Source organism: Phacochoerus africanus, chromosome 4, assembly GCF_016906955.1.
Source record: "Phacochoerus africanus isolate WHEZ1 chromosome 4, ROS_Pafr_v1, whole genome shotgun sequence".
Classification (NCBI taxonomy): Eukaryota; Metazoa; Chordata; class Mammalia; order Artiodactyla; family Suidae; genus Phacochoerus; species Phacochoerus africanus.
Genome location: NC_062547.1, coordinates 136,260,330 through 136,286,329, shown reverse-complemented (window position 1 = coordinate 136,286,329; position 26,000 = coordinate 136,260,330). Strand labels below are relative to the sequence as shown.

The 26,000-nt window shown below is 45.1% G+C and overlaps 2 protein-coding genes across 4 annotated transcripts in view; both read left to right on the top strand.

Moving 5' to 3' along the window:
• The window catches only part of VDAC1 (voltage dependent anion channel 1), a 33,079-nt gene extending 25,844 nt beyond the window's left edge, over positions 1 to 7,235 (top strand). For all 3 annotated transcript variants that reach the window (XM_047778625.1, XM_047778626.1, XM_047778627.1), the window contains exons 7-9: positions 1,878 to 2,028; positions 4,779 to 4,836; positions 6,283 to 7,235. In XM_047778625.1, the coding sequence (XP_047634581.1) occupies positions 1,878 to 2,028; positions 4,779 to 4,836; positions 6,283 to 6,374 (301 nt within the window). In that variant the 3' untranslated portion in view covers positions 6,375 to 7,235. The remainder of the gene's footprint in view (positions 1 to 1,877; positions 2,029 to 4,778; positions 4,837 to 6,282) is intronic.
• Positions 7,236 to 9,967: 2,732 nt separating this feature from the next.
• C4H5orf15 (chromosome 4 C5orf15 homolog) lies at positions 9,968 to 22,474 on the top strand. The gene is made up of 3 exons (XM_047778624.1): positions 9,968 to 10,154; positions 18,153 to 18,679; positions 21,107 to 22,474. Exons 1-3 carry the CDS (start codon positions 10,016 to 10,018, stop codon positions 21,236 to 21,238), a joined length of 798 nt encoding a protein of 265 aa, XP_047634580.1. The 5' UTR covers positions 9,968 to 10,015; the 3' UTR covers positions 21,239 to 22,474.
• Positions 22,475 to 26,000: the final 3,526 nt, after the last annotated feature.

Sequence of the window (26,000 nt, the reverse complement as noted above, 5' to 3'; positions counted from 1 at the left end):
GGATCCCACGTTGCTGTGGCTCTGGTGTAGACCGGTGGCTACAGCTGTGATTGGACCCCTAGCCTGGGAACCTCCGTGTGCCCCGGGAGTGGCCCTAGAAAAGACAAAAAGACAAAAAAAAATTTAGATCGTATTTAATGAGCATCTATGTTAGGGAGTGTGTATTAGTGAAGAGTAGAGTTTGCAAGGAAATAGCAATAATTCGTTCTTGGGTTAGTGAGTTCTAAGCTTTTTGTTGGATCCCAAAGTAGTGTTATTATTATTTTTTTTTTTCCTTAGCAGTTTCCAGTACTGTTTCCATGGGAGACGAGCACAGTGATGAGGCAGAACTTTGACGCTGTATTTTTACAATAAGCGTGTCAGGGAAGGAAGGGAGGTATTCCCCGAGGTCAGTGTGGTGTATTTGGAATCGAGGAAAGAGTTTGGCCAGCTGGATTTCATTCCTTTTTTTTTCTTTTTTGGTCCTTTTAGGACCGCACCCGCAGCATAGGGAGGTTCCCAGGCTGGGGGTCGAATCGGAGCTGTAGCCGCGGGCCTACACCAGAGCCACAGCAACGCCAGATCCGAGCCTCGTCTGCGTGAACCACAGTTCACGGCAACGTGGATCCTTAACCCACTGAGCGAGGCCCTGGTTCAAACCCGCAACTTCATGGTTCCTAGTCGGATTTGTTAACCACTGAGCCATGACAGGAACTCCAATAGGCTAGGATTTTTTTTTTTTTTTTTTTTTAGGGCTGCACCTGTGGCATATGGAGGTTCCCAAGCTAGGGGTCAAATCTGAGCTGTAGCTGCCGGCCTACGCCACAGCCACAGCAACGCCAGATCTGAGCCGCGTCTGCAACCTACACCACAGCTCACGGCAACGCTCCTTAGCCCATTGAGTGAGGCCAGGGATTGAACTCATATCTTAATGGATTCTAGTCGGGTTCGTTAACCGATAAGCCACAATGGAAAGTCCCATTCCGTTTTTTAAGGTAGAAGCCTTTTGTGATGTAGCAGATTGGTCCTATCTCACCAGGATGCAGCGTGGGCCAGCAGCACGCACAGGTGGCCGAGCCTGACTTGTAGGTTAAGGTCTTCTGTAATTGCTGCTTCTGCCAGGGGCTGGCTCCATGCTGACCACTGGTGGATGCAGCTGCTAAGGGTTATAAGCTGCCGTCTGAGGAGCATGAATGGCCCCAACTTTCTTGCGCTCTCTGGCTGTGTTCTTGCTTACCATTTTTTGGATGGAGCATTTATAAAAATAAAAATAATAACCTTAGTAGCAGAAGAAAGAAGTTGTTCAGAGTCCAGAATCCTAGTGCCCTACTTTTATTTTAAAGAATATTTTGGGGGAGTTCCCATCGTGGCTCAGCGGTAACGAACCCGACTAGTATCCATGAGGATGCAGGTTCGATCCCTGGCCCGACTCCACGGGTTCAGGATCTGGCGTTGCCGTGCACTGTGGTGTAGGTTGCAGGTGTGGCTGAGATCTTGCATGGCTGTGGCTGTGGCGTAGGCCAGCAGCTACAACTCCAATTTGACCCTTAGCCTGGGAACTTCTGTATGCTGTGGGTTCAGCCCTAAAATAAATAAATAAATAAAAATAATAAACTAATGACTCTTTTGGAAGCAGACTTCAAGTTCCATGCAGCCTGAGTGGTTGACTGAGCTGCCTCTGGGTGTTCCCAGTAACGGCTGAGATAGCCTTTACCTTCCTCTGAGGCGTCCCGACCCTGCTGTCTGTGCCGTCCCTGTGCCTAATTTGGTGTCTGTTTTGTGATCAGTTCAGCCCCTTGACAGCATCCTGGTCCTCTGTTGAACCTGGGCAGCTCCACCCAGCCCAGCCCGGCCCGCCTTCCCACGTGACTTGGCATTTGTGCTGTGCTTGTTTGCAGAAATGATGGGACGGAGTTTGGTGGCTCCATTTATCAGAAGGTGAACAAGAAGTTGGAGACTGCTGTTAATCTCGCCTGGACAGCAGGAAATAGCAACACGCGCTTTGGAATAGCAGCCAAGTACCAAATCGACCCTGACGCTTGCTTCTCGGTAGGTACCTGCGGAACCGTGTATTGCTGAGGCCACCTGCCGCTTAGGTGGGCATCCTTTTGGATTGATGGAGTGCCGTGCTTTGACTAGAGATTTTTCTCGCTGTGAAAGAGGTCTCAATCAGTAAAACGATAATATTGATGGGACTTAACTGTGGGAGCCCGTTGTACATGGATTACTATGTTTATTTCTTACACACCCCGTTTGAGATAGGTGCTTTTCTTCCCCCCCCCCGCCCCCCGTCTTTTTAGGGCTGCACCCGTGCCATATGGAGTTTTCCAGGCTAGGGGTCCAATCGGAGCTATAGCAGCCGGCCTATACCACAGCACAGCCATGCCAGGTCCAAGCCGCATCTGTGACCTACACCACAGCTCACGGCAATGCCGGATCCTTAACCCACTGAGCAAAGCCAGGGATCAAACCCGCAACCTCATGGTTCCTCATCGATTCATTTCCGATGCGCCACAATGGGAACTCCCCAGCTTTTTTTTTTTTTTTTTTTTTAAATTATTCCATTTATGTTTTCACAAATGAGGAACCAAAAGCTTAGAGCTGGGAGTGACTTGCCCAAGGGCCGGCCGTTGCTAAGTGCTGGGATCTTTTGGACGCAGGCCCCCCGGTTGGAGAGCCTTCTCTTAACTGGTCTCTGGTCTATGCTGCAGACTGTAAAGCGGTTCCCTTGAACCCACAGGTTTTAAATGTGTTCATTTTCCCCTCAGTTTTCATTCTCTGACTCAGCTCCTGTACCGCATGTTAAGAAATCAGGCCCTGGCATCGGGCAGTTGGCATCTTATCAGCCCCAGGAGTGTTGCTCGTGGTCCCTTGGGTTGCTGCATAGTTTTTGCATAAAATCCTGTCGAGCTCATCTCTGCTGTCATAGGGCATTGCCCGCTGCTCCCCTTTTGGGGTGGAATGAGGACATCTCATGTTGCAGGCCGGTTTCTGGGCCGGCTTGTGATCTTTACAGGCAGCGCATTTTCAGCCTCCTGAAACAGGAACTGTGTTAGGCACGTAAAAACAGAGGAAAAGTGGCCTTGTTGTTTGGGTGGCATGGACAAAAGGGACCACGAGATGGGGCACTGGCTGCTGAGAGGCCTTCCTTCCCGTTGTCGCCTGTGGGAGATGCTGGGTCTGAAAACAGCACGCGAGCAGGAACACGGGCACCGTGGCAGCCCCAGCTTTTGCCAGGACTCCGAGTTCTCATGGGCTGGGCTTGCTCTGCCCCTGGCCTCTCCTTATTTCTCCTTAAAGGGGTCCAGATCTCCCTACACCTCAGGCAGAAGAGCGACGGCAAAATTCGTATTGACTCATCTGCTTTATTGAACTTAATTGTTCATCAGCAGTACGGAATGCTAAGGTTTAAGCGATGGGCAAGGTCATGCTTTTGTTCCAGTATAAACGGCCGGTTGAGGCTTGCCTGCTAAATTTTCATGTCGGGATGACATTTGCTTCTCTTTTCCATGAAGAGAAAATTTGAACAATGTTCTGCTGTTTTAAAAAATGCTTCATGGGAGCTACATCATGGCTCAGCAGAAACAGATGTGACACGGTGTATCAGGACGACATGGTTCGATCCCTGGCTTCGCTCAGTGGGTGAAGGATCCGGCGTTGCCGTGAGCTGTGGTGTAGGCTGCAGATGTGGTTCAGGTCCCTCGTTGCTGTGGCTGTGGTGTCGGCCAGCAGCTACAGCTCTTGATTTGACCCCTAGCTGGGGAACCTCCCTGTGTCGTGGGGTGTGGCCCTAAAAAGAAAGGAAAAAAAAAAAACCCCAAAAACGCCTCATGGCAGTTCTTGTTGTGGCTCAGCGGGTTAAAAAGCCAGCTAGTATCCATGAGGAAGAGGGTTCGATCCCCACCTGGCCATGCTTGGTGGGTAGAGGATCTGGCATTGCTGTGAGCTGTGGTGTAGGTTGCAGATGTGGCTCGAATCCTATGTTTCTGTGGCTGTAGTGTAGGCTGACAGCTGCAGCTCAGATTTGACCCATAGGAATGTCCATATGCTGCGGCTGCAGCCCTAAAAAGCAAAAAACAAAACAAAAGTAAACAACAACAAAAAAAACCCCAAAGAACCCTGTCTGATACTTGCTCTGTTTTTCCTTATTCCAACAAATAGACTCTGGAAGACATCTTCCATACAAGAAAGGTTTTTTATCTCTCTGGTCATCAATGAAGGTGACCATACTTGTTATAACTTAAATACAGACCTACTCAGTATAAATGGAGTTGGACATACATACTTTAAGGAATCAGAAATAAATAACTTTTTTTTTTGGGGGGGTCTTTTCAGGGCTGTAGCTTCAGCATATAAAGTTTCCCAAGTTAGGGGTTGAATTGGAGCTGTGCTGCTGGCCTACACCACAGCCACAGCTATGCAGGATCCAAGCTGTCTGCAACCTACACCACAGATCACGACAATGCCGGATCCTTAACCCACTGAGCCAGGCCAGGGATCAAACCTGTGTCCCCATGGATGCTAGTCAGATTCATTTCCACTGAGCCACGACGGGAACTCCAATAACTTCTTTTAACTGAAACTTGTGTTGACTTTTTGAGTTACCCTTCTGAGACTTAATTCCCGAATTTGATTATTTCATATTGAATTTAATGAATTCTGTAAACAAAGTGGTTGTGAAAAAAAAGGGAAGTAGATTCTAGAGTCCAGAGTTGCTTGCTTTAGAAGTTCTTCATCATTTTGGAGACAGAAACATGAAGTACTCAACGTTTTCACTCTCTTGTCTTTTCTTTGACTAGGCTAAAGTGAACAACTCCAGCCTGATAGGCTTAGGATACACTCAGACCCTAAAGCCAGGTATGTGTTGATGGTGTGTGGAATTAACTCTTTGCCTTAAAAAAATGGGGTGCTGGTTTGCTGTTTTATGTTAATGCTTATAAAATGACTGTCTAGCGCATTGTGAGTGTATATAAAATTTTGTCGTTGAATGTTTATAAAGAAGTGCAGAGAATAAAACATTTGCAGACCAGGAGAAGTAGTAAGTAGTAGCAAAAAAGGCCAAGGCTAACATACATTATATTTTTGGTTATTTTTTTTCCACTGTATACATAATGCTTGATTAGTTATTTCCACCAAGTTTTTATTTTTTATTTTTTTGTCTTTTCTAGGGCCATTCCTGCGGCATATGGAGGTTCCCAGGCTAGGGGTTTAATCAGAGCTGTAGCCACCGGCCTATACCAGAGCCACAGCCACAGCAACGTGGGATCCGAGCCACGTCTGCGACCTACACCACAGCTCACGGCAACACCGGATCCGTCACCCACTGAGTGAGGCCAGGGATTGACCCCGCAGCCTCATGGTACCTAGTCAGATTCGTTAACCACTGAGCCACAACGGGAACTCCTCCAACAAGCTTTTAAACTAGCCTACTAATCATACTCATTGTAAAACTGGTTTGCAGGTTTCCTTTGCACAGTTAGCTAGGCTGGTCTCTCACAGCCACAGGAGATAAGAGCCCCTTGGGGTTAATTTGGTCAAATTAAGTCTTTGAACCCTGGAAATCTAAGATTACGTGATGGCGGAATCAAGCTGTTAGAGAAAATAGCATTTAGTCATGTGTGTGTGTTTGCCGTGTATGCTGTAAGCAGGGATGTACTGCCCTGGAATTCGAATCATGGCTGGGGGTTCATTTGGAGGTGCTGTTGCTGATTACTTGTAGCGGGAATGATGCCAGGGTAAAGGGCAGTGGAGTCCCTGAAGTGGATTTGGGGGGGCTGTGAATAATCACTGCTGGTTTGCTCATCCTAGGCTACCTGGTCATTAGTCACATGGTGTTGAGGACAGAGATTGAAGGGCCGTGTGGTTTTGCTGATCTGAGTCAGCTGGGATGCTTCTGCGTCTGGTGTGGTGTCCCCACGTCTGCCTCCGTGGCCCCCCCCCAAGGCTAACCTTTATTTATTTATTTATTTATTGTCTTTTTGCCTTTTCTAGGGCTGCTCCCATGGCATATGGAGGTTGCCAGGATAGGGGTCTAATCGGAGCTGTAGCCACCGGCCTACACCACAGCCACAGCCACGCAGGATCCCAGCCATGTCTGCGACCTACACCACAGCTCACGGCTACGCCGGATCGTTAACCCACTGAGCAAGGCCAGGCATCGAACCCGAACCCTCATGGTTCCTAGTCGGATTTGTTAACCACTGCGCCATGACGGGAACTCCCATATATAATCATTTAACCTTTCTTGTCTTTTCTTTCCTCTGTCTCTCCTCCTCTTCTGTCCCCGCTGTCTTCCCCCTGCAGGTATCAAACTGACGCTGTCCGCTCTGCTGGATGGCAAGAATGTCAATGCCGGTGGCCACAAGCTTGGTCTAGGACTGGAGTTTCAAGCATAAACGAATACTGTACAATCGTTTAATTTTAAACTATTTTGCAGCATAGCTACCTTCAGAATCTAGTGTACCTTTTACTGTTGTACGTCTGGGGATGCAAGTATTGCTAAATATCCTGTTAGACTTCCAGGTTCAAGATGATTCAGCTTTAGGATGTTACCCTTTCAGAGGTACAGAAGAAACCCAATTCCAAAAAAAAGGTCTTTTCAGCTGCAGACTTGGGGGGAGCTTGCTGGACCCTCTCGAGATGTCCGGTTTCTTTTTGACCTAGAGATGGCTGCAGGTGGAAGCGGATGCTTTGTGGGCACTTTGTAAATTCGTACTGAGTAAAGGAATGAAATTGTGACTTCCTGAGAACTGACCCTTGGTTTCCTACCCTGAGGGAGGAGAGGCGCGCTGTTGGATGGCCGGTACAGACGCATCTGGAAGGGACTTTTTTTAAAAGGCAAACCTTCACGACCTATTTTCACCCCCGTCCATCACCTCCTTTACACCAAAAGTAGTCCGCAGGGCATGGTAGCTGTTTCTTTTGTGCCATTTTGGGGTGGAGATGGTGGATGTGATGACGCCAATCATTCAGGACTTAATTCCCTCTCGTGTTGTGGTTTTTGGCCCTTGCAGCAGAGTATGAAATAGCTTCTCAGCTCTCCAGCTGCAGGCTGGGGAGAGTCTCTGTGACTAATCACATGGTGACCACCCTCGGAATCTAAATTGGATTTCTGTTGTATTCGCACCCGTTTATTTTTTAGCAGTTTAATGGGTACATTTTAGAATCTTCCATTTTGTGTGGAATTAGATCCTCCCCTTCAAATGCTGTAATTAACATCACTTAAAATAAAACTTGAATAAAATATTGAAACCATATCCTTCTTTTGTGGTCTTTATTCACATAAGTGTCAATAAACAGGGCATTTGTTTCGACTTGTTCTTTAGCCCCTTGCTGTGGCCGGATGTATATGTATGTGATATTTTTAGGATTCTTTTTTTTTCTTTCTTATTTTGGCCTCCCCGTGGCATATGGAGTTTCCAGGCCAGGGATCAGATCCGAGCCGCAGTTGTGACCTACACCGCAGCCTCGGCAACGCCCGAGTCTTCAACCCACTGTGCCGGGCTGGGGATCGAACTTGTGTCCTGGCACTGCAGCGACACCGCTGATCCTACTCTTTCACCGCGGGAGCTCCAGGCTCACACGGTTGTGGCAGAATTCAGTTACCTTTGGTTGTAAGATAGCGATTTCGTTTTCCTTGCTAGCCATCAGCTAGGTGCCATTTTCAGTAAATAGAGGCCTCCTCTGACTTCAAGGCTAGGGGTCGAATCGGAGCTGTAGCCACCGGCCTACCCCAGAGCCACAGCAACGAGGGATCTGAACTGCATCTGCAACCGACACCACAGCTCATGGCAACGCCAGATCCTTAACCCACTGAGCAAGGCCAGGGATCGAACCCAAAACCTCATGGTTTCTAGTCGGACTCATTAACCACTGAGCCATGATGGGGGAACTCCTTTAAGATCTACTCTTTAAGCAACTTTCAAATATATGGTAAATATCATTAATTATAGTCATCATGCTGTATGAACATACATTACATCGCCATAACTTCTAACTGCCCCAGCCCTTGTGAAGGCTCACCTGATTAGGTCAATTCCACAGAGGATAATCTCCCATTAACGTCAGCTGTCCACAGCATAACCTAATTACAGGAGTGGTACCCTACCCTGTTCACAGGTCCTTCCTACCCTCTAGGGCCCGGGGTCATAGAAAGGCATGGGTCACTGGGATGATTTCAGAATTCTACCATATGCATATTTTAAAATAATTGGTGTTTCAAACATTTAGGAAGTAGCATTGTAACAATTCTACAAAGATATTACCCAGCTTCATCAAATGTCAACATTTTTTTCCTATTCAGTAATACATCTTTTTAGGCAGAATTTCCTTTCTCTGGGTTTTGGAAGTGACAATTCCAAAAGGGTATTAGATTTACTTTTAGCATCTTGAATAACGGGTCACCCCAAATCTTCCGGTCCCAGTATTTTGTTATACTGTTTTCATGGGGTTCATAAGGACCTGCAGCTATTTCAAAGTCAGCTCTCTTAAATTTGTGTGAGATTTTTGGCAAATATAGGTTGTTGAGTACGTTCAGTCAGATGCCAGGTGCAGTACTGGTATTTTGAAAAGTACAAAGGGCCCTCTGAGTATGAGGGATTATTTTCCTCCCATTTACATATTAAGCGTCTGCCTGTTGGGTGCAGCATCTCGGAATATTATGCAAAATGCCTTGGGTTCATGACATCTCACCAGTCAGAGAAATGAAACAATCTGGTATGGAGACAAAGGAACAAACTGGTCAAGGAAGAAAGGATTTAAGGTGCATTTATTACAGCAAAAAGACCTGTTGAAGTCTGCATCTCTCAATAAGTAAGTAGAAGCTGGAATTGAAGAGGCTTATTCATTAAACGATGGTTTCTGTACTCACAGAGGGAATGCTCCAGGGGAACTCGGGAGGACTTTGTACTCTGTCTACCCTGGAAGTTCTGCAAAAAGGGCACCATTCAGTCTATCTGGGCTTGTGGTGGGCTTAGAGAAGTGAACATATGAATGACTTCTTAGTTTTCCTAACACAGAGTTTGTGTGTTTCTGAGCGGTCACTGGGGCCAGATAAATGTTAAGGGAAACCAGATTCAGGAGAACATAGGCCCTTCTCTCTTCCAAGAGGCAGCTCAACTGTCTCTGGGGGAAGGCGGCAATCTTCTGAAGGACTCAGGGAGACCAGAGTGTGAAGCCGCGGGTGAAATAAATGTCTTGCTTCATGCCATACTGATTTTCCTGCACATCAATCAAATGCAATTTTACGATCTGAAGCCTACAGACATTTACTAAGAAAACAGTCACAGAAAACACAGACCAAAGCATTGTTGCTAGTGCCCCGAGGGAACTTCCTGGAAGTTTCTAAATGTGCATTTTCATATACTGGGGGTTTTGTCTTAAGTTACAAAACTACAAAATAGGAACTTAATGCACCCCTCTTTCCTGGCCCATATTCCTGTTTGTCCTCCATAATACCTTTACCAAGTACAGAGTATACATTTTATCCTGTAGTCTCTCGCACAGGAAAATAAATTCCACGAAGGTGGCGGGGGTTCATTTTGTTCAGCGCGGTATACTGAAATATGGAGAGGTGCTAAATGTTTGTTAAAGTAATAAATGATTTGTGGGCAAAGTTAAATAAAACAAATACCTAAAACTTACCACCCAATTTTAACATTCGTTTGCTTTTAGGAGGGGGAGGGAGGATACTGCTCTTAGGAGATCGGTCTGTTACACAGGTGGATATACCTTCTAAACGTTTTAAAACACTGTTATTAGCTATATAGTAGCCGTGAGAGGGAGGGGGCGGGGAGGCTCGTTCTGACCCTCTCCACACCTTACGCATTACAGCTAAACTCCGGGCCAAGTTTGGGACGCCTGCCGCTTGCGCCACTCACACCATCCCACTTCCTTCACTCCGGCTCACAGAGCCGCGCTGCCCCGCTACGACGTCATCACGCTGGGACGTAGATGCTTAGGGCCGAGATAGCATACGCAGTGTCTGACGTCATGACGTAGAGCCTAGCAACCGCGCAGGCTCGTAGCCGAGACCGTTATGGCTGCCGCCGCCCCGAGCAGGATGAGAGGCGCTGTACAAGCCAAGCTGCCGCCCAAGCCAGGCATCCAGGTTCCCACGGGGCTGGCGCGGCCGCTGGTCCTGGCGGTCCTGCTTGCGTCTGTCCTCATATCCAGCGGTAAAGGGGGCGCGGCGGCAGGGCGGGCGCAGGAAGATGGGGAGGGCCTGGGTACCGGCAGCGAGGCAGGCCCGGCCGGGGAACCGGCGCTTCGGAGTGTTCGGAGCTGGTGGCGATCATGTGTGGAGGGTCAGGGTCTCTACGGCCCTGAGAAGGGAGGGTAGGCTGTCTGAAGGAGTCTGCGGAGATGGGGTCTCTAAGAGGCCTGAGGAGTGGGGCTGCAGGGACCCAGGGAGGAGTGTGTAGATGGGCGGGGAGGGAGGAGTGGTGGTGGTGTCTAGAGAGTCTTGGAGAAAGGGTTGCCACAGAGAATGGCGGTGATGCGGTCTCCAAAATTCCTTGGAGGCGTTGATTTTAAAAAAGCCACACAACTCGAGGAGCTGTGAGTTGAGCGTATTCCGTGTCTTACTGACGGCTGTAGCCGGGAAGATAGCTTTTTAGATAGCTCTGAGAAATTATTGGACGAGGTAAAGGAGGAGCCAGAATATGTATGAATTTTTTGCTGGAAAAAAAAAAAAAACCATGTAGTCGAAGATCAAAAGATGACTGCTAATCACAGAGAAAAGATATCTCGAGTTCATGATTTTAGTCCTTTTCTATGTACGGGAAGACGCAAGAATCTGGGGTTGCTGAAATTCTTTCTTAGATAGGCTTCTTAACTATCTGGGGGCCTGTACATCCAAAACAAAATACTTCATCCTGTTTTTCTCTATCTTGAAGTCCCCTCTGGCGCACTATCAGTGGGCACCTGCAGTCGTTGGTGGCTTGATTCCTGTAGACTGTAATGGCAGGCAACTTTTTTTTTTTTTTTTTTTCCTTTACAGAAGTGGGAGTTAGGAGGGTCTGTAAGAGGGGACAGGGAGGGCAGGTGCTTAGGAGATGACTGAGATTAGGAGGTGTGGGGTCTAGAGAGAGGCGGGTGCCCAGGATCTAGCAGGGCCAAGGGAAGGTGTGGGCTTCCCAGAATGGGTGAGATCAGTGGTAAAGACGGAAGTGAGTAGGGGCAGTGACGGCGCTGAGCTGATGGAATATTTTGGAGCGCAAAGGTGAAGGGGAAAGAGCTGTCTTTGAGTACTGGGGCATCCCTGAGGACTGGGAGCTTGTGGTGCCTGGTAAACAGCCAGAATACTGGGGCTTGGGCGGAGGAGAGGGGTTCAGGGACAAGGAAATTCTTTGTAAACATGGTTCCCCTTCTCTGGGTCCTTGGTAAACCAGACATCTCTGCTTCCTTTTAATGGATCCGTAGGATTTCAGTATTTGTTTTTAAATTTTTTTTATTGAGGTATAATTGATGTATTAGTTTCAGGTTACAGCATAATGATTCAATGTTTGTATGCACTGAGATCACCACACTAAATCTAGTTACTCTCCACCACACAGTTAACAAAATATTTGTTTCTTATAATAACTTTTAAGATTTACTCTTAGCAGCTTTCAAGTATGTAGATGGTATGTATAACTGTAGACACCATGCTGTACATTATATGCTCATACTTACTTTATAACTGGAAATTTGTTCCTTTTGATTCTCATTACCCCCACCCCCTCCCCGCCCCTGCGCACCCTCAACCACCATTCTGTTCTTTGTATCTGTGAGTTTGGCTTTTTGATTTGTTTGTTTGTTTTTTAGATTCCACATGTAAATGAAACCATAGGGCATTTGCTTTTCTCTGACTTGTTTCACTTAGCATAATGCCCTCAAGGGCCATTCATATTGTTGCAAATGGCAAGATTCCTTTCTTTTTTATGTCTGAATGATAGTCCATCATATATATGTATATGTGTGTGTGTGTGTGTGTGTATACACACCCCACAGTTTCTTTATCCACGGGCTGTTTCCATATCTTGGCTGTTGTAAATAATGCTTCATGATTAAGTATTCCTTTTCCTAGCAGTATTACAGTGTGACTTGAGATATTGAAGGCTTTATTGAGAAATGAGGAAACTTGTAAACCAGGGCCTGAGGTGTAGAGGGAACACATCCACTGGTAAGAATTTATAATGATTAAACGGTATCTTGTTTAGTACTTCCTTTTTAAATTTCAAGTCAGGACACAATCCTGCCTTTTCTGCCTAAATCTTTTTTGAGTTCAGATGAAAAAAACAGTGTGAATGGGACAGTGTTCACTTACGGGCCAACAGGCGCTGTCCTGCCGTGCCTCCCTCCGCTCCAGTGCTGGGACTACTTACTGCGATTCCCCCAGCAGCTCGGAGGGCCGGGCACCCGGACCACCCTCTGGGCAGTGTTTGTAAGTCTGCGGGGAAGGACTGTGGTCCATTTTCCCAAAGTCCTTTCATCGTTAGTAAAATATAATGAGGATTTCTCTGGTTGCTGCAGATATTCCTGTTCCTAAGGTACCTAAGTAATATGGGAGTTTTGGTCATTTAGTCATTTAAGAAAAAACTGATATTTAAACATTTATATTTCTTGCTGTAATGCTTAAGAAATATGGTTTGGGGTATATATAGCTGGTAACTATAGTTTTAGAAACAACTGCTTTTCACAGGAGACGGTGGAGAATCGTGTGATGGGCGGTAAGCGAGGGGAGTGTGGAGTCTTCAGGTGTCCTCTTGTCTGTTTTTACTTGTTAGGGCCCCATAAATATTGCTCCAACTACACAGTGACATTGCAGGGAATCTTTTTTCTTTATTAAGTTTTTGTATATATCAATTTTAAATTCAGATTATCCCCTATTGAAAATAGCTTAACACGAAAACTAATATATTTGCTTTTAATAGGGAAGCAGCTCCATTACAGTTCAGGGTAGTGTTCTTTCTAAGCGTGCCTTATGGAAGAGTGATTTCAAAGTAATTGCTCTTGTAATTAAATTAAAATCTAGCTAGAATGTTTTAAGTTCCTATTCAGTTAAGTGTAGAAAGCTAGAAAGTTACCATATCAGATGTATTTAAACTTGTTCTATATTGTTTCTTAAAATCTCGGTACTTGGGTGTATTCTTGGCAGTCTGTAAGACTTTGTAAGTTTTATGTTTTTGCTTTGATAAAAAGCTTAGGAAAGTTAATGTAAGCGGTATTTTGGATCACTAGATGCTCACGGTATAACCAAGTCTTGCCATACCATTTCAAAAGTGCCTACTTTCTACATTTGCCATCATATTTCTCCCAAGATGCCACCTAAATTTATTTAATGTGTAATATATTTGATTTTTAAGGCAGTGTTTCCCAGTCGAGTGTGTGAATGAATTCTTAGGGTCCTCTGTATTCTTTTTTTTTTTTTTTTTTTTATTATAGGCCTGCACCCATGGCATATGGAGGTTCTCAGGCTAGGGGTCAAATCAGAGCTGCAGCTACTGGCTCATATCACAGCCACAGCAACGTCAGACCCAAGCCACATTTGTGACCTACACCACAGCTCACTGTAACGCAGGATCCTTAACCCACTGAGCTAGGCCAGGGATCGAACCTGCATCCTCATGGATACTAGTCAGATTTATTTCTGCTGAGCCATGATGGGAACTTCATTCTTGTTTGAGAAAAGTTGATATAGTTTATTTTAAGGCAGTTTAAACTAAAATTAAAATATTTTTAAGATGTAAAGTTTTAACTAGAGAGGTCATACCAAATAGGAAAGGATAGAAATTGAACATACATTTAGAAGTCTATAAGCCTTTGTGTGTGTGTGTGTGTGTGTGTGCTCAAATCCATAAAGTCGGAGTTATCTCTTTGTTCCGAATACTCTTCATATCTGACTGGATCAACTTCTCTAATTTGAAGGAATGGCGGTCTAGGAGGTTGATCTCACTTGCATCGAATGTTTCTGAGGAATTCTTAGTTTGTTTTCTTGTATATACCTTCCCTGCTTTTACTCCGTGAACAGTGTTTATTAATTCTACTCCTGCTTGGTGCTAGGTATTGGAGCTCCAGCAACGAATATGGTGACGTGGAGGTGTCCTCAGAAGAGTGAGTGGGGTTTGACCCCCTCGGAACTATGAGAAAGGCTTTTCACGGGGAGCGGTAGGTGCAGAGATGCTGCTTGGGAAGCAGCGTGGTATTTGTGGTGAAGCGTTGGGTGAAGAGCCTATTCAGTAAATATTTATTGAAGGCCTGCTGTCTGTTAAGTAGGCAGTGGGGATGGAGTAGTTAGGAAGGTTAGTAAGAGCATCGAGATGATGGGGACCAGACCGCAGAGGATCTTCGAGGCTTTTATAAAGACTTTGAATTTCCCTTTGGAGGCAGGTGGAGCGCCACTGGGAGGTTTTAAGCAGAGGGGTAACTTCACCTAACTTAAGTCTTTATGGGATGACTCTGGCTGTTAGGTTGAGAGCGTGCGCTAGAGGCCAGGCTAGGAGCAGGCGGATCATTCAGAAAGCTACTGTAGCAATCCAGGCGAGATGATGGTAGCTTGGACTAGGCAGTGGCAAGGGAAAGGTGAAAACTCTCCAAATTCTGCACGTATTTTGAAGGTCGGGTAACAGATGGGATGTGGGTGTTAAAATAATGACGCCAAGGCTCTTGGCTTACATAACAGAAAAATGGAGTTGCCTTGAGCTGAGAGGGAGAATCTAGGTGGAATAAGTTTTGTTTCGTTTTGTTTTTGTTTTTTCTTTTTGGAGTGGGGAGTAAAAATGTATTTCTTGAAACTTTTTTTCATTCTGAAATAATTGTAGATTCACTTGCAGCTGCAAAAATAAAATTACAGAAATTCTGTGTACTCTTTACCTAGTTTTTCCTGATGGTAGCATCCTGCAAAACAGTAGTACAGTATCACAGCCAGGATACTCCCATCAATACAGTCCAGATACCAACATTTCTGTTACCATAAGGGCCTTTCCTGTTGTGCTTTTATAGCCACGCTCATTTCTTTCCTCTTCCTACTTCCTCCTGAAATCCTGGCAACCACTATCGTTTATTTCTCTGATTTTTGTCATTTGTGATGTGATATAAATGGGATCATACAGTATGTAACTTTTTGGGATTGGCTTTTTTCACTTAGCATAATTCTCAGGAGATTGATCCAAGTTATTTCATGTGTCAGTAGTGTGTTCCTTTTCATGGCTGAGTAATATTCCCTTGTATGGATATACTACACTTTGTCTGACTGTTCATCTATTGAAGGACATCTGGGTGGTTTCCAGTTTTTGGCTATTATGAATGAGGCTCTTATAAACACTTATGTAGAGATTTTTGTGTGAACATAAGTTTTCATTTCTCTGGGATAGATGCCCAAGATTGTAATTGCTGGGTCATATGGTAGTTGCACATTTAGTTTTTTATGAAACTGCCAAGCTGTTTTCTGGAATGGTTGCCCTGTTTTACATTACCACCCGCAGCGTATGCGTGATCTTGTTTCTCTGCATCCTTGCCAACCTTTGGTATTGTCATTTAAAAAAATTTTGCCATTCTGATAGTTGTGCGGTGATACTTCATTGAGGTTTTAATGTGCCTTTCCTGAATAGTTTACATCTTTACAAATGCTTATTTGCCCTCTGTATATTTTTTGGTGAAATGTCTCTTTATGTGTTTTGCCCATGTTCAAAGAGGATTGTTTGCTTTTTCACTTTTGAGTAGTCAGATTTCTTTATGTATTCTAGATACTTTGTTGGGTTTGAGGCTTACCAGTAATTCTCTCACTTTGTAGCTTGTTTTTTCATCCTCACAAGAAGGTCTTGCACAGAACAAAAATTTTTAAATTTGGATGGAATCCACTTGGTGAGTTTTTCCTTTTATGTATTGTGTTTTTGGTATCAGGTCTAAGAAGTTGTTGCCTAGTCCTAGATTCTGAAGATTTTGTCCTTTTTCTAAAACCTGGGTAGTTTTACAATTTACATTTAAACTTGTGATCCATTTTTAGTTAATTTTTATGAAAGGTGTGAGACTTAGGCCACGAGGTTCATTTAGCTTGTTAATATAGTGAATTATGTTGACTGATATAATTGATTGACTTTTGAATATTGACCATTGTGCATCCCTGGAATAAACCTTACTGATCATGGAGTAGCATTCTTTTTATATATTATTGATTTCTATTTGCTCATTTGTTAAGGATTTTTGCATCTGTGTTTGTGAAAGATCAGTCTGTAATTTTCTTTTTCTGTAGTCTCTGGTTGTGGTATCAGGATGATAATATTAGCTTCATAAATGGGTTTTGATGTGTTCTCTCTCCTCAGCTCTCTGCAAGAGATGGTGTAGAATTGGTTTAAATTCTTTATTAAACATTTGGTAGCATTTTCCAGGGAAACCATCTGGGCTGGAGATTGATTTTTCGGGAGTTTTAAAGTTATGAATTCAGTTTCCATAATAGTTAAAGGGCTATGCAGATTATGTATTTCAAATGGGTTAAGTTGTGATAGTTTGTGTTTTTAAGTTTTAAGTCGTGTTTGTAAGACTCTGGTCTTATTTAAACTTTCACTTTCCTTTGCCTTTTTATGGCATTGCTCTGGCAGGAGAGGTGGTGGTCGAGGCGCATTACTGGCAGGTAGAGATAGAAACCTAGGGTCTCCCCTTGATCTCTGTTGACACCCAAAGGGTGGTGGTGATCCTGTTAGTTCTGGGCAGGGCTGAAAGTTTGGGCTACCCTCACGGCCTGCCCTGACATAATGCTGGGGGTGGCCTTGCTGTTACTGGGTTGTGGTTAAAGTCTTGACTGTGCGCTGTTGTGGAGGAGAGGGGGCAGCTTGTTGAAGCTCGGTGAGGCGGGACGTCTAGGCTCCCCATTCAGCCTTTGCTGGTATAAGTGTGAGCGGCGCCAGAGTTGTTTTTTTTTGGTGTTTGCTTAGAGTAGTTGTTGTCATTTTCTTTTCTTTTTTTTTTTTTTGTCTTTTTGCCTTTTCTAGGGTCACTCCTTCTGCATATGGAGGTTCCCAGGTTATGGGTCGAATCGGAGCTGTAGCTGCCGGCCTACGCCAGAGCCACAGCAACGTGGGATCTGAGCCGTGTCTGCAACCAACAACACAACTCATGGCAACGCCGGATCCTTAACCCACTGAGCAAGGCCAGGGATCGAACCTGCAACCTCATGGTTCTTAGTTGGATTCGTTAACCACTGAGCCACGACGGGAACTCCTGTTGTCATTTTCTTTCTTGTGAGGCTGCCTCTCTCCCGATCTTATGGCAAGAAAGAGTAGGCATTTGGGGGACTCTTTTTGTCCATACCCCTGGGTGTTTCCAGGTTGCTGGCCCCTTCAACTCCAAGTCTGGAATACGTAAGGTAAAAAGAAAAGCAGGGACATTACTACTGGGTTGTTTCTCAGGTCTTGAGGTCCGTAACTACTCTGCCTTATGTTATTCTATGTGTAATATGCAGGCTTTTTAGTTGTCTTTAGTGGGAAGAATAGGGAGAAACACATCTACTCCATGTTCCTCGAAGCCAAAGGCAGACTTTATGTTGCACATGTTAATTTGATGACAGACATGTGAGAGGAGATGCCAGGCAGGACGTTGGATTGGTGAGCTTACAGTTGTGGGAGGTCATGGTTTCCTTCTGATGGTTTCCTTTTTCTCAGAGAAGTTCGGAAGTGGTGCTCGCATTTGAAAATGAGGACAGCAGAGAAGGTGTTAGAAGTTTAAGGACAGAGGAAAATTTGAATGATCTCCCAAGGGAGCAGAAGGGTGACTGGACTAGGAGAATAACAGTGTAATTGCTCACAGTATTACAGGTACCTCTGACTTTTGGGTCCTGAATGTAAAATGAAATACAATGAAAAAAATCAAACTGAAATAACACCCAAAATATTCACCAGGTAGTAAGAACTTCAGCAGCACAAGAGCCCGGTTGCATTACAGCGGCTGCCAGCATAAGAAAAAGAAGCGATGAGAGAGGGCTCTGACTCGAGGCCACAGCGGCAGCGTCCACACAGAGCTTGTGACCCCTGTTTTCCTTTCACAGACGTTGGACCTGAGGGCCCACACCACCCTGTCCCCCGAATGGAAAGACGGGGGGCCGAGCCTGGCCTAGTGAAGAATTGAGGGCTGTGTGCTTCTAGCTCGGGGGGAATAAATTTGGAGCTTTGTGTTTATTGTTCTTCACTTACTTATTTCAGCTTTGTCACAGACTCACGCGTCGAGCCAGCCTACACTCCAGCCGAATGTTTCTACTCCAGACAGGAAAGCTTTAACGTCTGAAAACCAAACCGGACCTTCTCCTTCCCAAGTCAGTACCACCCTCTCTCCCGCGACTCGCACAGAGAAAAGCAGAGTGGCGTCCGTGTCCCCTTATTCCTCGCCTGCGACTTCTCTGTCCCAAGAGGAAGCCGACCACAACGAGGATCCCAGCATAGAGGAGGAGGACCTCCTGACCCTGAACAGTTCCCCGCCCACTGCCAGAGACACGCTGGACAACGGCGATTACGGAGAACCGGACTACGACTGGACCGCCAGTCCCAGGGACGAGGAGTCCAACGAGGCCTTGGAAGAAAACAGGAGCTACATGGAGATTGAACAGTCAGTGCGCTCTTTCAAGACCCCGCCCTCAAATGTAGAGGAGGAAGATAGCCATTTCTTTTTCCATCTTATTATTTTTGCCTTTTGTATTGCTGTTATTTATGTTACATATCACAACAAAAGGAAGGTAAGTTTGGGGTTTTTCAGCCCCTCTAGTTGTCTCCTATTATCTCAGTCATATTTCTTTCTTTCTTTCTTTTTTTTTTGTCTTTTTCTTAGGGCTGCACCCATGGCACATGGAGGTTCCCAGGCTAGGGGTCGAATCGCAGCTGTAGCTGCCAGCCTGTGTCACAGCCACAGCAATGCAGGATCTGAGCCGCCTCTGCAAGCTACAGCACCGCTCATGGCAATGCTGGATCCCTAACCCACTAAGCGAGGCCGGGGATCGAATTTGTGTCCTCATGGATGCTAATCAGATTCGTTAACTGCTGAGCCATGGTGGAAACTCCCAATCATATTTCTTATTAATGCTTTTGCTGATCCAGAGTTTTTTCTTTTTAGTCAGGTTTCAATTGATGATCAAATATTGAGATGTCTCATCAGTATATAAATCTGTGATGCACTTTAACAAATGACAGACAGAATGCTTTACTACATGTGTTTCTGAAAAAAGAAGCCAAGTCATTTTTATTGAGTCAAATCAAAGCCCAATGATTTTAAAAAAATAAAGCTTTTTTATCTCAATTTAGCATTGCTCCTTCAGTGGGAGTACTTGTGGAGAAAGATTATTAATTTAGTCCTTCAAATTTATTAAACATTGAACTGAATGATATCTTGATAATTTTTTTTCTGGTCGTAAGAGAATTACATATCTTTTTGAGGGATTCAGAAAATGCAGAAAAGTATAGAAAAGAGAATGTAAGCTGCTACTCAAAGCTGAGCATTATTAACATTTTGGTGTCTTTCTGGTCTGTAAATGTTCGTATTAGTCAGACATATATGTGTTACGGTAATTTTTAAATGAATTTGATTTTATTTAGAGTTGTGTATCTTGCCTTTTACTTAAATCATGAGCATTTTTCATATCATTTATATTCTTTAAAAACGTGATTTACTAGGCACATGATTTATTTAGCTATTTTCCTTTTGAGTATTTAGATGGCTTCCAGTTTTTGATTCAGAGATAATACTGTGAACATTCTGTACTGGAATTGGTTTGTTGGATTATATGAGGCAGAGGAGGCTTGAATAGGACTGGATGGTAATTAGCGTGAGGGTGCATCTGGGTACTGGGCAGTTAAGCTTTTTAAACAGTTGAAGGGAGATCAGACACGAGGTCTTTTTTTTTTTTGGTCTTTTTGCTATTTCTTGGGCCGCTCCCACGGCATATGGAGGTTCCCAGACTAGGGGTCTAATCAGAGCTGTAGCTGCCGGCCTAGGCCAGAGCCACAGCAACGCGGGGTCCGAGCCGCGTCTGCAACCTACACCACAGCTCACGGCAATGCCGGATCCTTAACCCACTGAGCAAGCGCAGGGACCGAACCCTTGACCTCATGGTTCCTAGTCGGATTCGTTAACCACTGCGCCACGACGGGAACTCCCATGAGGTCCTTTTTAATACTTACTGGCCAAGAAGTCTCAGTTCCTGACTTTATTGTTCTTTGCCATTCCTGGCAAGCCATCTTCCCCTCTGGGACCTTGTTTTCTCCCCGGGGAAATGATAGCACTGGACAAGATAATTTCACAGTGCCTTCCAGGTTTCCGAGTCAGTGATTCCAGTATCTTGCTTGTGGTTTTGAATTAAAAACCAAGCAGACAAACCCTTTTGGTTATTTATGGTTTCACAGTCTACCACTAGCTCTGTAAATATTTGTAGGTGTACAAAACTTTGAATTCCAGCGATATTCTATTCCAGGGTTTAGTGTTGGACCATCTCTATTATGAACACCTAAGGGACTTGTTAAACAGGTGGGTTCTTGGGCTCCACTGCAATCTCCTCACTCATCTCTGAAGATAGAGGCCAGGAATTAAGTCTTTTGCAAGCACTCTGCTGTACATTGAAATTTAAAAAGCACCCTCTGCCCTTGTTTACAGGATGGAAAACAAAATAGCCCTTTTGCTGTTGATGTTTTACTTCTTTTTTTTTTTTGGAACTCTTCAAAATTTTTATTCTATTGCAACAACATAAAGGCAATAAAAATATATACTGAGGTTAATAATAATCTCTGTTCCAATCCAAAGAGTTAGGTAGACCCTGCCATTATTGCCATTAAGAGCTGAGAGAACAAACAGAAATGAGTAAGTTCCAAAACAGAAATACTGAAGAACCAGTAATCAGAATACCACTGATCGCTCAGACTATCATCTTCACTGCTGTGCTACCCTGTCAGGAAATGATGACCAAAGGGAACACGATTAGAACAGTCACTGTTACTAACAGTGGACTGCGGGACTGTGCTGCACCATGTGCATATACTGTAGTAACTAACTTGTTACATGTATATGATGTTCTACTTCGGTATTTGGGAACCTAGGAGAGAGATATTTCACTTGTTGTAAAAACTCTTCGCATATCTTCTCTTTTGCAAATCTCATTTATTTTGTTTTATTCCAGATTTTCCTTCTGGTTCAAAGCAGGAAATGGCGTGATGGTCTTTGTTCTAAAACAGTGGAATATCATCGTCTAGACCAGAATGTGAATGAGGCAATGCCTTCTCTGAAGATTACCAATGATTATATATTTTAAAGCACTGTGATTTGAGTCTGCTTATTATGTAATTTTATTTGCTTGACTTTTTATATGATATTGTGCAGATGTTTGCCATTGGCAGTTAGTACTTAAGTGAGAGGTGGGCCTCTCTTTATTTTGCCTCGGTGCTTTGGTAATGAAGTATCACAAACAAGGAGTCTATAATTTTTTATCTACATTTTTAGAGGTGAACTCAATCAGGTGTCCAAAACGTGGAGCTAAGCGTTACCTGTTCGTTTTTATTGTCTTAGATTTCTTTACTGTACTTCTTCTGGAAGTGTTGGTATGCTCCGTTTAAAGATCCTAGACTTGTAAGTTCTAACATATCTGATTGCTGGCTCAAATTCTCTTTCTGCCACCCAGATGCTGTTTCTTAAGCACACATTTCTTTGTGCTCCCAAACTGTAATTTACAAGGATGTATATCAAAATGCTTTGCATATAAGTAACATTTTTTTCTTCCAGGACGGTTGCTTTAGATATTTTTGGATAATTTATAGGTAATTTATTATTGCTCATTCTGACCACAGTTTTAGGCAACCCATTAATAAATGTGTCTAGAAAATCTGGCGCTAAAGACTGCAGTTTGCAATGGACATAAATAAAATGTTATATGGAAAACATTTTTTGGGTTGAATTACTGAGCTAAATTGAGGGTTAGAAATCGTGGTAAAATATTAAATGCTTACAGTTGCTTTTAGTTAGCAATTGATTATAGCACGGGTTCCTCTAAGTTTGAATAAATTTTAGGAGCCATTGTCACTTTCAAATTAAAACTATGCCCGAATGAAGTTGTTTGTGTACCTAAAGGATATTTGTGTGCACTGACTCGTTCTCCTCTTGTATTGGTTTTGTTTTCTTCTTTTTTTTTAGTTATGACTGGTAATTATTTACTGTATTTAATTTTAGCCTGTCTTTCTAGCATAAGAAATTGATCGGTATGTAAATATGTGATTTGAACCGTGGGTGACTTACAAGTGTCACCACAACTTTTTAAAAAACATAACCCTCATACATGTTAAACGCCACTCACAAAGGCTGGTGAGCCAGTGGGCATGTGCTTTGTGTAGAGATGGAAGAGGCAGGACAGTCTGTCATTTCTCTCGAGTGGACAATTCACTGTTACAATAAGGAAGGGAAGCACAATGGAAATACACCTGAACTGTTTTATTGCAGTAATTTTTTTCATATCTGGAATTGTATTATTTCATATTTTGAATAAGATTTTAAAAATAAATGGCAAAGATATAAATCCATGAGTTTGTAAGTGTGTTTCATTTCAGTGGTGACATAGGGCCCTTCATTTGGGTACTGATAGATGGGTAATGCCACGTCTGGGAGGAAGCTAAGATGATTAGCTTGTTTTGTTCCTTTTAGCCATAGGTCTTTGCTTTTATGAATTTCATGTACACTTGTAAATCCTACTTTAGGTCCAGTTTACTGCTACATACTGAAGTTTATTGGAATCTGTGGGATTGCTGTGAAAAGTAAAGCAGCTAAATCCATGTGTGTTTCTAGCATCCTGGCTTCCGTGTGTCCCTGTTGAAGGCTCCGCCATCCTGGAGGATCAACCCCCTTAGTGGATTGGGGTTCTTGGCTGCTTCCTGATGCCAAAGTCTTTGCTACCCATGTCCCAGTGGTGCAGTCGAATAGTCTCTGAATTTTGGAGCATCAGATTGTACACCGATTAAAATTATCAGCATCTTTCAGAGGCACCCAGGCTGCTGGTCTGTAAATATGCATATAATTCAGACATGTATGTGTGTTAATTTTTAAGTGAATTTTATCTCACCTAGAGTTTTGTATCTAGCTTTTTATCAAATATGAACACTTTCTATATCATTAATACTCTTTAAAAAACATGTAATATCTACATATTTCATTTGGCTCGTTGCCTCTAGAATGTTTAGATGGCGTCTCATTTTTGGTTCAGATATAATACTGTCAATATTTCTATATTGAAATTGGCTTGTTGGGTTGCATGAGCCAAAGGAAGCACAAAAAGGATTGAAGAGTACAAATACGACACACACTTGAGTCTCGTAGCACCAGTGTATCTTATTCACGTGTGGCGGTGTCTGCTCCCCTCTCCTCGTGTCAGTGGCTGGAGAGACCAGGAGCCCTGCACCAAACATCGGCACTCAGGGCATAATAGGTTACCCTTTAGTTCCCGTTTCTGTCTTAGCTGAAAAAGAATGTGTTGAAAGTTGAAGGCAGACAGAAGCAGACACTTAGAATTGGTGCGTTCAGGTGCGTCTTGCCCGGGGTTTTGATTCTAGACGTGAACTCAGGAGGGCGAGTGTGGGCAGGGGTGGCCCTCTCTACAGTTTGTCTGCTCCTCAGAGTGGGAGCTTGAGAGCAGAGACTGGCTCTTAGGCATCTCTAGCCCCTTCTTCAGCGCTGCCTGTCACCTGCTTGAAAGCATTCAGTGACGTGTTTGCGAAATCAGATGAGAAAACGGGGTCAGCCCCGGCTCGTGTATTCCACATGCAGCCTCGTACCACTGATGGTCCAGGACCTGGCGCTGCAGGCAGTGGGGGAACCAGGATGCGCTGTGTCAGCTTTAGCTGAATGCATTCCCACACGAAGCTCAAGCCCACATGAATTGTGTGTGATACTCAGCTCTTCCCCCGAATCCCAGGTTCTGGTCGGAGCAGCTGCTGCCCATAAAGGCAAAGGGGCTGGAGATAACGGCTGGCGCAGCTGCCACAGGGTTCTGGTTCTTTCTCTCTGCATTTGGCTGTCTCGGCCTCACCTGGTGGTGCAACAGTGGCCTCCTTTCTGGCTTCAGAGGCAGGCTGAACCTGGTGTGGGGTCTTCCCAGCACAAGTTCAAGAGGTTAAAACTCTCTTGCGAGGGTCAGCCGTGTTCCAGGGGAACTGAGAAGGAGGCTGTCCTGAGGTTTGAGGTGAGTCTGTCGCCTGATTCTGTTCACCTGTGGTTTTACTTATGTGACATGAGGAGGGGGCGTTGCTGGGACTGGTTCCAGAAATGGAGTTGGGGCCATTTCTGCCTCCCCATCTCAGAGCCCTGTGTGGGCCAGGTGATCTGCTGTCTAGGCTGCTAAAGTGACTCCGGGGAGCCTGATTTGGGACCAGTAGGCAGCGGCTTTTACCTCAGGCTGTAAGCCCACCTCCCAGCTCCCTCCTCAGGAGTCCCAGACGCCTCTGGCGCTATTGCTGAGGCTTCAGAGGAAAAGCCTCTGCTCCTTAGCCTCTCCTTACCTCACATCCTCGTCTCTCTGCTCTGACACCCTATGCTGCTTTCTCTCAAAACCCCCGAACCACCTCCGTTCCCTGCTGGTAAACCTCGAGGTGCCATATTCTGGGAATCCTTTACCTCCTGCTCACCCTTCTCATAGGGCCTTTGGGCACCTCTGCTGGGCCCCCCTTTGGCATGTGGATTGGTCTTCGCTCCCATCTGAGCCCCATCCAGAGGAGGCAGTGCCTTGAAGTGGGTTAGAGCTCCGGGGGGCCCTGGAATCAGACAGGTCTGGGTTGAATTCCCACTCTTGGCCTGACCTGTTGGCTCAGAGTCCTTCCCACACTATTTTGCAGCCTATGGGGGGAGGCCGAGCACATGGCCTGATCCCCTGGGAGGGAAGAAGGGTCTCGGGTCTCCAGGGCTAACTGGAATGTCCTGGGCTTTGCAGGGGTTAAGGATGTCGTGGCCCAGGCTGCACCTACCTTCTCTGCTAGGAAGATGGAGCTGGGGAGAAAGGGAGGGGGAGGAGGGGTGAGGCCGAGTGTGGGTGACCTTAGTCTGAGCTCTGTGTTTGCGGCAGCCTCCTACCTTGTAAAGTGAGTAACTGATTAGCTTGTCAGGAAGAGAAAATGGATTTATGTTTGGGAAAGGACTCTCTGTACCAGGAGGAGTTTATAGCATGTCATAACAGAAGGGCCAGCTTGAGCCTGGGGCCCACCGTGGAGTGAGAGCCCGAAGGAGCTGCTGGGAGTGGCCCACAGTCCCAGGACTGCCCGCCCAGCTCCCCCAGGGCACCCTGGCAGCACGCAGCCTCTCCCAGCTGGGCATATCCCCAGTCACACAGGCCGGGTGTGGCCTGCTAGGGGACAGATGGGGCTTCCTCTGAGTTTCAGCCCCCCATTCCCTGTTCCCCATCCTTCTCTTTCCCTGAAGCAAGGCCGGAAAGTCCCTCCCATCACGCCCTGGACTGTCCCCAAGAACTTGTGACTGGAGCCACTGCCACCCAGGGCCTAGAGAGGGCTGCTTTGAGGCGCCTTAGCCTGCCCGAGCTAAGGGAGCCTGGCTCCGCTGCGCAGGAAGGACAGAGGCAGGGCTTTGGCTCCAAGGTCACACAGGTGTCTACCCTCTGCCATTACCACAGCTTCGCGTTCAAGGCCAAACACCTGGGCTCCTTTCATTCCAGCTCTGTGCTGCGAGCTGGGGATGCCAGTAGGTCAGGACAAACACTGCCTCTGTCCCCATGGTGCCACAGTCAGGCAGAGAAGAAAAAGAATTAAGCAGCCGCAGTGAAATTGATGAATATTATTCTCCCAAAACTGGATTTCACTTTTGTTTCTTTGTGGTACATGTGATGGAAACTATTACAATAGTCGCTAACAGCAAGGGCTTCCCAGGAACTCGTGTGTGTGTGTGTGTGTGTGTGTGTGTGTGTGTGTGTGTGTGTGTATGTACACGTTGGCTGAATAACGTGGTTACTCTTATCCCCATTTCATAGATAAGGAAACAAGCACACAGCTAAGCGACTTGCCCGATGTCACAGAGCTGATACGAGATTT